This window comes from Cetorhinus maximus, unplaced genomic scaffold, assembly GCF_964194155.1.
Source record: "Cetorhinus maximus unplaced genomic scaffold, sCetMax3.hap1.1 HAP1_SCAFFOLD_125, whole genome shotgun sequence".
Classification (NCBI taxonomy): Eukaryota; Metazoa; Chordata; class Chondrichthyes; order Lamniformes; family Cetorhinidae; genus Cetorhinus; species Cetorhinus maximus.
The window spans coordinates 530,449-543,980 of NW_027596127.1; the positions used below are offsets into that span (position 1 = coordinate 530,449).

Genomic DNA, 13,532 nt, shown 5'->3' on the forward strand with positions numbered 1-13,532 from the left:
CTCTCCTCCCCGTTCCCCACTCCTCCCTCCCTGTTCCTTCCTCCCACTCTCTCCTCCCCATTCTCTCCTCCCCACTCTCTCCTCCCCACTCTCAGCCTGTTCTGTGCTCCATTTCCTTTGTTAGTTACTCGTTCTCTCTTGTGCCTTGTGTTTGCTCTTGTTCTGTGGCTTTTTCTGGTTCTATATTTTCTCTCCTCGTGGTCTGTCTTATTCCATCCAGCTGCCCTCCATGTGTCGATTAGATAATGACCTGTTGTTGACTGAACCAGCAGAAAGCAGGAGATAGTCCAGTTAGTGAGTGTGGGATGGAGTACGATGTAAAATCAAAGAGTTGACCCTTTATTGCAGTTCAGACTGTGGGAAGATGAGATCTTACCTTGGGCAAAGTGACAGTTTCGACATTGACCTGAACGTTTCTCTCTCTCGTTTGCAGATTTTTGCAGCAATGGATATCGATGTGGACTACGAGCGGCCAAATGTGGAAACAATCAAGTGTGTGGTGGTGGGGGACAATGCAGTGGGGAAGACCAGGCTGATTTGTGCCAGAGCCTGTAATGCCACTCTGACCCAATACCAGCTTTTGGCTACACATGTGCCCACAGTTTGGGCGATAGATCAATATCGAGTCTGTCAGGAGGTAAGAATCTGCATTGCTGAATGCTGTAAAAGTACCAAACCAGGTAGCAGTTCATATAGTGAGAGCATCGCACAGCATAGGAGACCAGTCATCCCCATGTACCTGTGTCAACCTTTTGGAAGAGTCACACAATTAGTGCTGCACCCCAGCTTTCTCCCTGTAATGCTACAAATTCATCTTTTGCAAATGCCTTGTGAAAGTTTCTGTGGATTCTGATTCCATCAACCTTACCAATAACGTGTTCCAGATCTTAACACGCTTCTGTGTGACACCATTTCTCCTCATTTCACCTCGAGTTCTTTTACCGATGATTTTAAATTTATAACCTCTCACTACCACCCAGCTTGACAAGGGAAGCTGTTTTTACTTACTTTTTCTATCAACACTGTAATCTTGAACATATTTATAATATCTCCTGTTAACTTCCTTTGCCCTAAGGAGAACAGTCCCAGTTTCTCCAATCTCTCCACATAGCTGATCTTGCTAATTCCCAAGTATCCTGATAAACTTCCCCCCGACCTGCAGCTAATGGTCTTTATATGTCGAAAATCAGGTCTCTGAAATGGTTCCTGCAGATTGGAGGGTGGAAAATGTCATCCCACTATTTATAAAAGAAGCAAGAGAGAAAACTGGGAACTACAAACCTGTTAGTCTGACAGTAGTAGTAGGGAAAATGCTAGAATCTGTAATAAAGAATGTTATCAGAGGACACTTAGAAAGTAATGATAGGATTGGGCAGAGTCAACGTGGATTTATGAAAGGGAAATCATGTTTAACAAACCACTTGGAGCTTTTTTGAGGATGTTACTAGCAGAATAGGTAAGGGAGAACTGGTGGATGTGGTATATTTAGATTTTCGGAAAGCTCCCACCGTAAGGGAGGCAATGACATAGTGGTATTGTCGCTCGGCTAGTAATCCAGAGACCCAGGGAAAAGCTCTGGGATCCGGGTTCAAATCTCACTATGGAAGGTGGTAAAATTTGAATTGAATAAAAAATCTGGAATGAAAAGTCTGATTGACGACCATGAAAACATTGTTGATTGTTGTAAAAACCCATCTGGTTCACTAATTCCCTTTAGGGAAGGAAACCTGATATCCTCACCTGGTTTGGCCTACATGTGACTCCAGACCCACAGCAATGTGGGTGACCCTAGCAAGCCACTCAGCTGTAACAAACTGCTACAAAGCCTCAAAAAGGAATGAAATTGGACGGACCACCCGGCATCGACCTAGGCACTGGAAACGACAACTGCAATCTCAGCCCTGTTGACCCTGCAAAGTCCTCTTAACTAACATCTGGGGGCTAGTGCCACAATTGGGAGAGCTGTCTCACAGACTAGACAAGCAACAGCCTGACATAGTCATCCTCATGGAATCATACCTTACAGATAATGTCCCAGACACCATCATCCATGGGTATGATCTAAGCTCTGCAGTCCTGCCACATCTAGTTGTGAATGGTGGTGGACAATTAAAAAAGGGTGAGGTGAGAGTGACTGCATTTGACCAAGTGTGGCATCAAGGAGCCCTAGCGAAACTGGAGTCAATGGGAATCAGGGGAAAACTCTGCCGGTTGGAGTCATAACTGGCACAAAGGAAGATGGTTGTTAGAGGTCAGTCATCTCAACTGCAGGAGTTCCTCAGGGCAGTATCCTCAACCCAACCATCTTCAGCTGCTTCATCAATGATCTTCCATCCATCATAAGGTCAGAAGTGGGGATGTTTGCTGATGATTGCACAATGTTCAGCACCATTCACAACTCCTCAGATACTGAAGCAGTCCATGTCCAAATGCAGCAAGACCTGGACCGTATCCATGCTTAGGCTGACAAGTGGCAAGTAACATTTGCGCCACGCAAGTGTCAGGCAATGACCATACCCAACAAGAGAGAATCCAACCATCACACATCCACAAACATTCACTCCCTTCACCACTGACTCATAGTAGCAACAGTGTGTACCATCACCCCTTGATGTTCAATGGCATTACCATCACTGAATCCCCCACTATCAACATCCTGGGGGTTACCATTGACCAGAAACTGAACTGGACTAGCCAAATAAATACTTTGGCTACAAGAGCAGGTCAGAGGCTAGGAATCCTGCGACAAGGAACTCACCTCCTGACCCCCCAAAGCCTGTCCACCATCTACAAGGCACAAGTCAGGAGTCTGATGGAACACTCCCAGTTGCCTGGATGAGTGCAGCTCCCACAACACTCAAGAGGCTTGACACCATTCAAGACAAAGCAGCCCGCTTGATTGGCACCACATCCACAAACATTCACTCCCTCCACCACCGATGCACAGTGACAGCAGTGTGTGTACCATCTACAAGATGCAGTGCAGGAATTTACCAAGGCTCCTTCTACAGCACCTTCCGAACCCATGACTACTACCATCTAGAAGGACAAGGGCAGCAGATAGATGGGAACACCATCACCTGGAAGTTCCCCTCCAAGTCACTCACCATCCTGACTTGGAAATATATCGCCGTTCCTTAATGTCGCTGGGTCAAAATCCTGGAGCTCCCTTCCTAACAGCACTGTGGGCGTACCTACACCACATGGACTGCAGTGGCTTAAGAAGGCAGCTCACCACCACCTTCTCAAGAGCAATCAGGGATGGGAAAAAACACTGGGCTAGCCAGCGACACCACATCCTATGTGAGATTCCATAAGCAGCATGTCAGGGCATGTCTCCAATGCAATGCATATAATGCCTTAGTGGTCACCTTTCAATTCCAGGCATCAGGAGACTTGTGGCAGTCATCTTTGGTTCAGCAAAGTTCACTTTTAAATAAGCAAAAAAGAATAAAGTTTAATTCACATAGTTTATGATTTTTTTTTAATGTCTTACATGTCACTAGCAAGACATGGGGAAGGTGTGGCCCTCTGCAAGACCAAGGGAATTCCCAGCTTTCCATCAATTCTGCAAGGCATGTGGCAGAAAGGGCCATTGGCAGCAGCAGTGCACAAGAGCAAAGGCTGATGCAGCTACAAAGAGCTGTGCACTGATCCAAACAGACTGTACATAGCGGGGACCTTCAAACCATAAGAATGACCATTCAGTACCATGAGGTGATTGACAAACCAAACATGATGATGATGTGCACGTTGAGATGAAGAGCGGTGAACAGGTTTCACACCTTCAATCTCGTGGAAAACATAGGCACCGTCACACCTCACAGTGTTTGCTAAGATTAAGATTATCTCCCTAAGGAAGTTATTAACTATTCATTATTGACCAAGATTGACACAGGGGAAGTGCCAACATCCTACCTCTGCAGATCCGATAAGACATGTATCCACAGACGAGGAAGGTCATGACAAAACCTACTACTGCACAACTTTCAGAGTACAATGGTTCACAAATTCCATTTACAGGATCTACAGTCCTGGAGTGCAAGTACAAACAACCCTCCTGGGTGTCTCAGATAGTCTATATCATGGAGACTGAAGGTCCAATGATCACAGGTCTACCAGCACGCTGTAACCTCACACTAGTGACAATCCATGGATTTTTCCATTAATTTCTCCAATACTACTTTTTTAATAATGAAAATTTCTTTCAGTTCCTCTTTCTCACTAGTTCCTTGGTTCACAATCCATGGAATTAGACAGGACTCATACGACAGATCAAACCCCAGTTCATGATCTGACATCGAAATATCCAGAATATTTCAATAAAATTGGCATTTTCCAGGGAGCTACAACATTACACTTGCAGGAGAATGCAAATCCATCATTTGACCTGGTATATCTTACACAGCACAAATACCAGCAGCCACAAGAAGCAATGACGAAAGATTCCACACTATCGAAGCTGTGGAAAACCATCAGCCTGATTCAATCCAGCGTGTCCATGAACACATGAGAGCATTTTGGCCTTACCAGGATGAGCTAGGCATCTCCCGGCGAGTCATTTTTAAAGGCAGGCAGGTCATCACACTGGAATCTTTGTGAACTGATATTCTTCAACACATCATCACTCACACATGGTCAAGGATCAGATGAGGAGACTCACAAGAGAGACAGTCTATTGGCCGGGTATGAACAATGACATTGAAGTCATCGTCAAGAAGTGCAAGGCACGTCAAGAGCGTGTGCCAAGTCAGCACAAAGAACCAATCATTCCTCATGAAGTTCCTACCCGACCACTTTCATGCCCATGGCACTGATTTCATCGTTAGCGTCAACGACTTTACCAAGTACTCCATTATTTGATAATTGCACAAAGTGTCAAGCACAACTGTTGCACAAGCTCTAAGTGCTATTTTCACTTTATTTGATGTGCCCAAAGAGATCATTACGGATAACAGTCCGCAACTCAAGACTGGGTATCCATGAGGCACTGTGGGCCGTCAGCAGCAGCAGAATTGTACTTGAACACAATCTGTAACCTCATGACCCAGCATATCCCCCACTCTACCACTACCACCAAGCCAGGGGATCAACCCTGGCTCAATGAAGAGTGCAGGAGGGTATGCCAGGAGCAGAACCAGGCATACCTAAAAATGAGGTGTCAACCTGGTGAAGCTATGACACAGGACTACTTGCGTTGTAAATGGTGGTGGACAATTAAACTCACTGGAGGAGGAGGCTTTACAAATATCCCCATCCGCAATGATGGAGGAGCCCAACACGTCAATGCAAAAGATAAGGCTGAAGCAGCAGTGTGTACCATCTATAAGATGCATTGCAGGGATTTGCCAAGGCTCCTTTGACAGCACCTTCCAAACCCACGACCATTACCATCTAGAAGGACAAGAGCAGCAGATAGATGGGAACACCACCACCTGGAAGTTCCCCTCTAAGTCACTCACAGAATCACAGAATCACAGTGCAGAAGAGGCCCTTCAGCCCATCGAGTCTGCACCGACACATGAGAAACACCTGACCTACCTACCTAATCCCATTTACCATCACTTGGCCCATAGCCTTGAATGTTATGATGTGCCAAGTGCTCATCCAGGTACTTTTTAGAGGATTTGAGGCAACCCGCCTCCACCACCCTCCCAGGCAGTGCATTCCAGACCGTCACCACCCTCTGGGTAAATATGTTTTTCCTCACATCCCCCCTAAACCTCCTGCCCCTCACCTTGAACTTAAGCCCCCTTGTTATTGACCCTTCAACTAAGGGGAACAGCTGCTCCCTATCCATCCTGTCCATGCCCCTCATAATCTTGTACACCTCCATCAGGTCGCCCCTCAGTCTTCTCTGCTCTGACTAAAACAACCCAAGTCTATCCAACCTCTCTTCATAACTTAAATGTTTCATCCCAGGCAACATCCTGGTGAATCTCTTCTGCGCCCCCTCCAGTGCAATCACATCCTTCTTATAATGTGGCGACCAGAACTGCGCACACTACTCCAGCTGTGGCCTCACCAAGGTTCTATACAACTCCAACATGACCTCCCTACTTTTGTAATCTATGCCTCGATTGATAAAGGCAAGTGTCCCATATGCGTTTTTCACCACCCCACTAACATGCCCCTCCACCTTCAGAGATCTATGGACACACACACCAAGGTCCTTTTGTTCCTCAGAACTTCCTAGTGCTATGCCGTTCATTGAATACTTCCTTGTCAAATTACTCCTTCCAAAGTGTATCACCTCACACTATTCAGGGTTAAATTCTATCTGCCACTTATCTGCCCATTTGACCATCCCATCTATATCTTCCTGTAGCCCAAGACACTCAACCTCACTGTTAACCACCCAGCCAATCTTTGTGTCATCCTGACTTGGAAATATATCGCCGTTCTTTCACTGTCGCTGGGTCAAACTCCTGGAACTCCTTACCTAACAGCACTGTGGGTGTACCTACACCACATGGACTGCAACAGTTCAAGAAGGCACAGGACGGCTGCTATGTGTGCACTGTAGTGCCTAAGTGGTAGTTTGGTGCGTGAGAGAGTTTCAGGGGCTAATTTACAGTTTAATTTAATTTAAGGGTTAATTTCTAACTAAAGCCTAGTCTTTTGTTTAATTTAGCAAATAACTAAAAGCTAACCTTTGGCTGTAGAAGGTGAGTTTTCGTCCAGCTTTAAAGCAGGGCTCATGCAAGCTCTGCTTGCAGTTGCAGCTAGTAAATTAGGTAACTGGCTAAAACTGGGTTTTAGAAGCTTGAATTAGGGAGCATAAAAGCAGGCCTTCTTCAGTGCTGCCTTTGTCTGTGCTGGAGTGCTACTTTGGGCACAATAGAGTGCTTAAGTTTGAGTTTGGTGAGTGAGGGAGTTTGGGGAAGAGGGAGAGTTGATGCTTCTTTCTTTTTCGACCTTTCCTCAGCCTCCAGTAGCCAGCTTTTACTTTGACATTCAATCAGCTTCTTTCCCTGTAGCAGAGGAGCTGATAAAGCAGTTGAGAGAGAGAGAGCAAGGAGTTTAAAGATAAAAACTCAAAACAACGTCACAGGAGTCCCATAAGTTGATTGGTTGGTTAGTATAGACCTTTCCAGACTTAGCACAGGGGAGATGATTTTTGAGTGACAGGTGAGTTATTATATTCTACCATACTGTAGTAAACACTTTATATGAAGTTTAAGGTATGTCAGTGCAGCTTGGCCTTGTGGAATGTGCATCCTGCGGGTTGTGGGGAGTTGTGCAGGCACAAAGTGCCCTTGATGACTTCATCTGCAGGAAGTGTCAGCAGCTGCAGAAACTTGAGCTCTGGGTTGTGGAGCTCTGGCGGGGGATTATGTGGACAGCACATTTAGAGAGATGGTCACACCGCAGCTAAGAAATACACAGGCAGAGAGCGAATGGCTGACCTCCAGAGTATCTAAGATAAACAGGCAGGTAGTGCAGGAATCGCCTGGGGCTATCTCACTCTCAAACCGATTTTCCATTTTGGATACTGGTGAGCGAGACGATTCCTCGAAGGACTGTAGCAAGAGCCAAGTTCAAGTCCCCACGGTGTCTCAGCTGCACAGGACGGGAGGAGGAAGAGTGTTGTAGTGATAGGGGATTCCACAGTTAGGGGAGCAGACAGGCGTGTCTGCGGCTGCAGACGTAACTCCAGGATGGTATGTTGCTTCCCTGGTACCAGGGTCAAGGATGTCACAGAGTGGCTGCAGGATATTCTTTTGGGGGAGGGTGAACAGCCAGAGGTTGTGGCCCACATTGGGACCAATGACATAGGCAGGAAAAGGGATGAGGCCCTGAAAGCAGATTTTAGGGAGTTAGGAAGGGAATTGAAAAGCAGGACCTCAAGAGCAGTAATCTCAGGATTACACCCAGTGCCACGTGACAGTGAACATAAGAATAGGAAGATTGAGCAGTTCAACACGTGGCTGGAGAAATGGTGTAGGAGGGAGGGCTTTGTGACTGGTTCTGGAGCAGGTGGGACCTGTACAAGAAGGTTGGGTTACACCTTAACAGGGCTGGGACTAATGTCCTCATGGGGAGGTTTGCTGGTGCTATTGGGGAGAGTGCAGAGGAGGTTTACAAGAATGTTGCCAGGGTTAGAAAAGTGTAGCTACAAAGAGAGATTGGATAGGTTGGGGTTATTTTCCTTAGAACAAAGAAGGCTGAGAGGTGACTTGATTGAGGTGTACAAAATTATGAGGGGAATAGATAGAGTGGACAGGATAAAATTGTTTCCCTTGGTGGAGAATTCTAGAACCAGGGGACATAGATTCAAGATAAGTGGCAGAAGGTGTAGGGGGGACATGAGGAAGAACTTTTTTACGCAGAGGGTAGTGGGTGTCTGGAATTCACTGCCCAAGTTGGTGATAGAGGCAGAAACTCTAAACTCTTTTAAAAAGTACCTGGATCTGCACCTTAAGTGCTGTAAACTGCAGGGCTATGGGCCGGATGCAGGAAGGTGGGATTAGAAAGGGCACCTGGGTGTCCTCGGGCTGGCATGGACAAGATGGACCGAATGGCCTCCTTCTGTGTTGTAACTTTTCTATGGTTTTTTGGTTTAAACTGTATTGGCTGGGGGATGGGAACTTGAGGGGAAATTCAGAGTGCAGAGGAGAAAAACTGGCAGTGGGATGTAGTGAAGTATCAACTGATGACAGGGATATATCAGAGAGTAGTATTAAGGTAGACAGAATACCTGGAGAGTTTGATAGAATTAGAGTAGGCAACAGTAAGTCATTCGATGGGGTCAGAATAAGGGGGAAAGTATAAAAGCCTAAATCAGCGTTAATGTGCATGTATGTGAATGCAGAGTGTGGTTAATGAGTTTGGTGAACTGCAGACACAGGTTGACAAATGGAATTATGATATTATTGCTATAAGAGAGACCTGGCTCAAAGAAGGTCAGGACTGGACATTAAATATCCCTGGGTACAATGTGTTTAGGAGAGACAGGAAAGAAAAAAAAGCTGGGGGAGTGGCAATATTGGTTAAAGCTGGCATTACAGTACTGGAGAGAGAGGATGTTCCAGAGGGGCCAAGGACAGAATCTCTCTGGCTAGAGGTAAGGAATTAAAAAGGTGTAAACAAGATTGATTGCTGTAGTATATTTGGAATTTAAAGTCTAATATGAACAAGGAGCAGGAGTAGGCCATTCGGTCCCTCGAGCCTGCTCCTCCACTTAATAAGATCATGGCTAGTCTGATACTATCCTGAAATCTGCATCCCATCTACCGCCAATAACCTATCACCCCCTTGCTTACCAAGCTTCTATCCACCCCTGCCTTAAAAATATTCAAACTCTGCTTCCACCACCTTTTCAGGAAGAGAGTTCCAAAGACTCACGACCGTCTGAGAGAAAAAAATTCACCTCATCTCCGTTTTAAATGGGCGACCCCTTATTTTTAACCAGTGACCCCTAGTTCTAGATTCTCTGACAAGAGGAAACATCCTCTCCACATCCACTCTGTCCAGTCCCCGCAGGATCTTAAAGGTTTCAATCAAATTGCGTCTTACTCTTCTAAACTCCAGTGGATACAAGCTTAACCTGTCCAACCTTTCCTCATAAGACAACCCGCCCATTCCAGGTATTAGTCTGGGAAACCTTCTCTGAACTGCTTCCAATGCATTTACATCCTTCCTTAAATAAGGTGACCAATACTGTACACAGATGTGGTCTCACTAGTGTCCTGTACAACTGAAGCATAACCTCCCTACTTTTATATTCAATTCCCCTCACAATAAGTGATAACATTCTATTAGCTTTCCTAATTACCTGCTGTACCTGCAAACTAACCTTTTGTGATTCATGCACTAGGACACCCAGATCCCTCTGAATCTCAGAGCTCTGCAATCTCTCACCATTCTTCCTGCCAGAATGGCCAATTTCATATTTTCCCACGTTAAACTCCATCTGCCAGATCTTTGCCCGCTCACTTAACCTATCTATATTTGTTTGTAGCCTCATTATGTCCTCTTCACAACTTACTTTCCTGCCTATCTTTTTGTGTCTTCAGCAAATCGCTTCAATCCCTTCATCCAAGTCATTTATATAAATTGTAAACAGTTGAGGTCCCAGCACTGATCCCTGTGGCACACCACTCGCTACATCCTGCCAACCTGAAAAAGACCTATTTATGCCAACTGAAAGGCAGTTCAGGCACCCTACGATCCCGCAGCTACCACACGAGACTCGAGCTTCTTTCACCGGTTTTATTCAGACATATGCAGGGGAGACTGTATCCATACAAGATGGGTACAAGCTCCCTGAATAGTTACGTTTCCTTGCAGTTATACTTTTCCCTTATCTTACTCTATTTGCATGCACCAATGATCAATGTCTACATGTTTTAACCTCGTTACAAGACCCAATCATTTACACCCATAATTAGTTTGGCCTATCCTATTATCTTCGATGTGTACATGTTTTAACCTCGTTACAGGACACAACCATTTACATACACAATTATAAAAACAAAAAGCTAAAAGCTACTGCGGATGCTGGAAATCCAAAACAAAATAAAAACAGAATTACCTGGAAAAACTCAGCAAGTCTGGCAGCATCGGCGGAGAAGAAATCAGTCAACGTTTCGAGCCCTCATGGCCCTTCAGCAGAAGGGCCATGAGGGCTCGAAACGTTGACTGATTTCTTCTCCGCCGATGCTGCCAGACTTGCTGAGTTTTTCCAGGTAATTCCTTTTTTATTTTGTTTTACATACACAATTAGTTCATTAGTTCTATGCTATTATCTTCGAGACACTCGTACTTGATTATATTATCCACTCCTATTCAATGTATACACACAGATCTTGCCTCTTATCTGGTCCAGACAGTGACTTGTGGTTTATCAAAAGCTACCTCTTTGTCCATTGTATTTGGTTTTTAACCCTTACACCTCCCCCTTCACTACCCTCTGCTTCCTGTTCACAGGATCACAGAATCACAGAATTTTAATGGCACAGAAGGAGGCCATTCAGCCCATCGTGTCTGCACCGGCTCTCCAAATGAGCATTATGACCTAGTGCCATTGCCCTGCCTTTTCTCCGTAACCCTGCACGTTGTTTCTATTCAAATAATCATCCAATGCCCTCTTGAATGCCTCGATTGAACCTGCCTCCACCACATTTCCAGGCAGTGAATTCCAGACCCAAACCACTCGTTGTGTGAAGAAGATTTTTAGCCAGCTAATCTTCTATCCATGCCAATATGTTACCCCCTACACCATGAGCTTTTATTTGCCGCAATAACCTTTGATGTGGCACTTTAACAGTTGCCTCCTGAAAATCTAAGTACAGTACATCCACCAGTTCCCCTTTATTCACAGAGCATGTTACTTCGTCAAAGAACTCCAGTGAGTTGGTTAGACATGATTTCCCTTGCGCAAAACTACAATGACCATGAAACCATTGTCGATTCTTGTAAAATACCCACCTGGTTCACTAATGTCCTTTAGGGAAGGAAATCTGCCGTCCTTACCTGGTCTGGCCTACATGTGACTCCAGACCCACAGCAATGTGATAGACTCTTAACTGTCCTCTGAAATGGCCGAGCAAGCCACTCAGTTCTCAAGGGCAACAAGGGATCGACAACAAATGCTGTCCTAGTCAATCGCGCCCCCATCCCATGAAGAAACAAAAAATAGTATAGAGACCACCAACTAGTGAAAAGGATGTAGAAAAACAAATTTGCAAATGAATTATGGACAGGTGCAAGAGTTATAGAGTAATAATAATGGGGGACTTCAATTATCAAATATAGACTGGGATAGGAATAGTGCAAAGGGACAAGAGGGGCGAGAGTTTCTGAAATGTGTTCAAGATAATTTTCTACTGTGGTATGTTTCTAGTCCATTAAGAGGGTTGGTTCATTGGACCTGGTTCTGGGGAATGCATTGGCCCAAGTGGATCAAATATCAGTGGGAGAGCCTCTAAGGGAGAGTGACCATTCTATCATAAAGTTTAGGTTGGACATGGAAAAGGAGATAGAGCAATCTAGAGCAGGGATAGTCAGGGAGAGGCGATGACATAGTGGTATTTCCATTGGACTGGTATTCCAGAGACCCAGGGTAATGATCTGGGGACCTGGGTTCAAATCCAATAATAATCTGGAATTAAAAGTCTGATGATGACCACAAAATCATTGTCGATTGTTGTAAAAATCCACCTGGTTCATTAATGTCCTTCAGGGAAGGAAATCTCCCGTCTTTACCTGATCTGGCCTACATGGGCCATCGATCTAGGCACTGGAAATGACAACGGCAATCTCAGCCCTGTTGACCCTGCAAAGATGATGGGGGAGCCCAGCACATCAGTGCAAAAGATAAAGCTGAAGCATTCGTAACAATCTTCAGCCAGAAGTGCCGAGTGGATGATCCATCTCAGCCTCCTCTGGAGGTCCCCAGCATCACAGATGCCAGTCTTCAGCCAATTCGATTCACTCCACGTGATATCAAGAAACAGCTGAAGGCACTGGATACAACAAAGGCTAGCCAAGCTGTTCCAGTACAGCTACAACACTGGCATCTACCTGGCTATGTGGAAAATTACCCAGGTATGTCCTGTACACAAAAAGCAGGACAAATCCAACCGGGCCAATTACCATCCCATCAGTCTACTCTCCATCATCAGTAAAGTAATGTAAGGAGTCATCAACAGTGCTATCAAGCGGCACTTGCTTAGCAATAACCAGCTCAGATTGGAGGAAGGTTTGTAGTGGAGTTCCTCAGGTGTCAGATTTGGGGCCCTTACTCTTCCTGATATATATTAATGACCTAGACTGTGGTGGGCAGGGCATGATTTCAAAATTTGTAGATGATACGAAGATTGGAAATGTTGTCAACTGTGATGAGGATAGTCTTGAACTTCAAAAGGATGTTGGTGGCAGATGAAGTTCAATGCCGAGAAGTGTGAGGTGATTCGTTTTGGCAAGAAAGATGTGGTGAGATAATATAAAATAAAGGGAGAGTCTCTAAAAGAGGTGCAGGAACAGAGGGAGCTTGGTGTATACGTACATAGGTCATTGAAGATGGCAGGGCTATAGTATCTTAGGCTTTAATAATAGGGGCATTGAGTACAAGAGTAAGGAGGTCATGTTGAACTTGTATAAGACACTAGTTAGGCCTCATTTGGAGTACTGCGTCCAGTTCTGGGCACCATACTTGAGGAAGGATGTGAAGGTTTTGGAGAGAGTACAGAGAAGATTCACGACTGATTCCCGGGATGAAGAACTGTATCTATGAGGATAGATTGGAAAGGTTGGGACTGTTTTCCTTGGAGAAAGGAAGGCTGAGAGGAGACTTGATTGAGGTATTCAAGATCCTGAGGGGTATGGACAGGGTAAATAGTGATATTCCACTCAAGAGAACATCAGGAACTAGAGGGCCCAGATTCAAAATAATTGGCGTGAGGAGTGAATGTGATGTGAGGAAAATTTTTCACCCAGAGCCTGGAACAAACTTCCTGAGAGTGTGGTGAAGGCAGGTTCGATCGAGGTATTCAATAGGGAGTTGGATTGTTACCTGAAAAGAGAGA

At 45.1% G+C, this 13,532-nt stretch overlaps 1 protein-coding gene across 4 annotated transcripts in view; it reads left to right on the forward strand.

Moving 5' to 3' along the window:
- LOC144672863 (rho-related BTB domain-containing protein 1-like) overlaps window positions 1-13,532 on the forward strand; it is a 102,782-nt gene that overhangs the window by 1,872 nt on the left and 87,378 nt on the right. For all 4 annotated transcript variants that reach the window (XM_078534850.1, XM_078534852.1, XM_078534851.1 and 1 more), the window contains exon 2: window positions 434-637. In XM_078534850.1, the coding sequence (XP_078390976.1) occupies window positions 446-637 (192 nt within the window). In that variant the 5' untranslated portion in view covers window positions 434-445. The remainder of the gene's footprint in view (window positions 1-433; window positions 638-13,532) is intronic.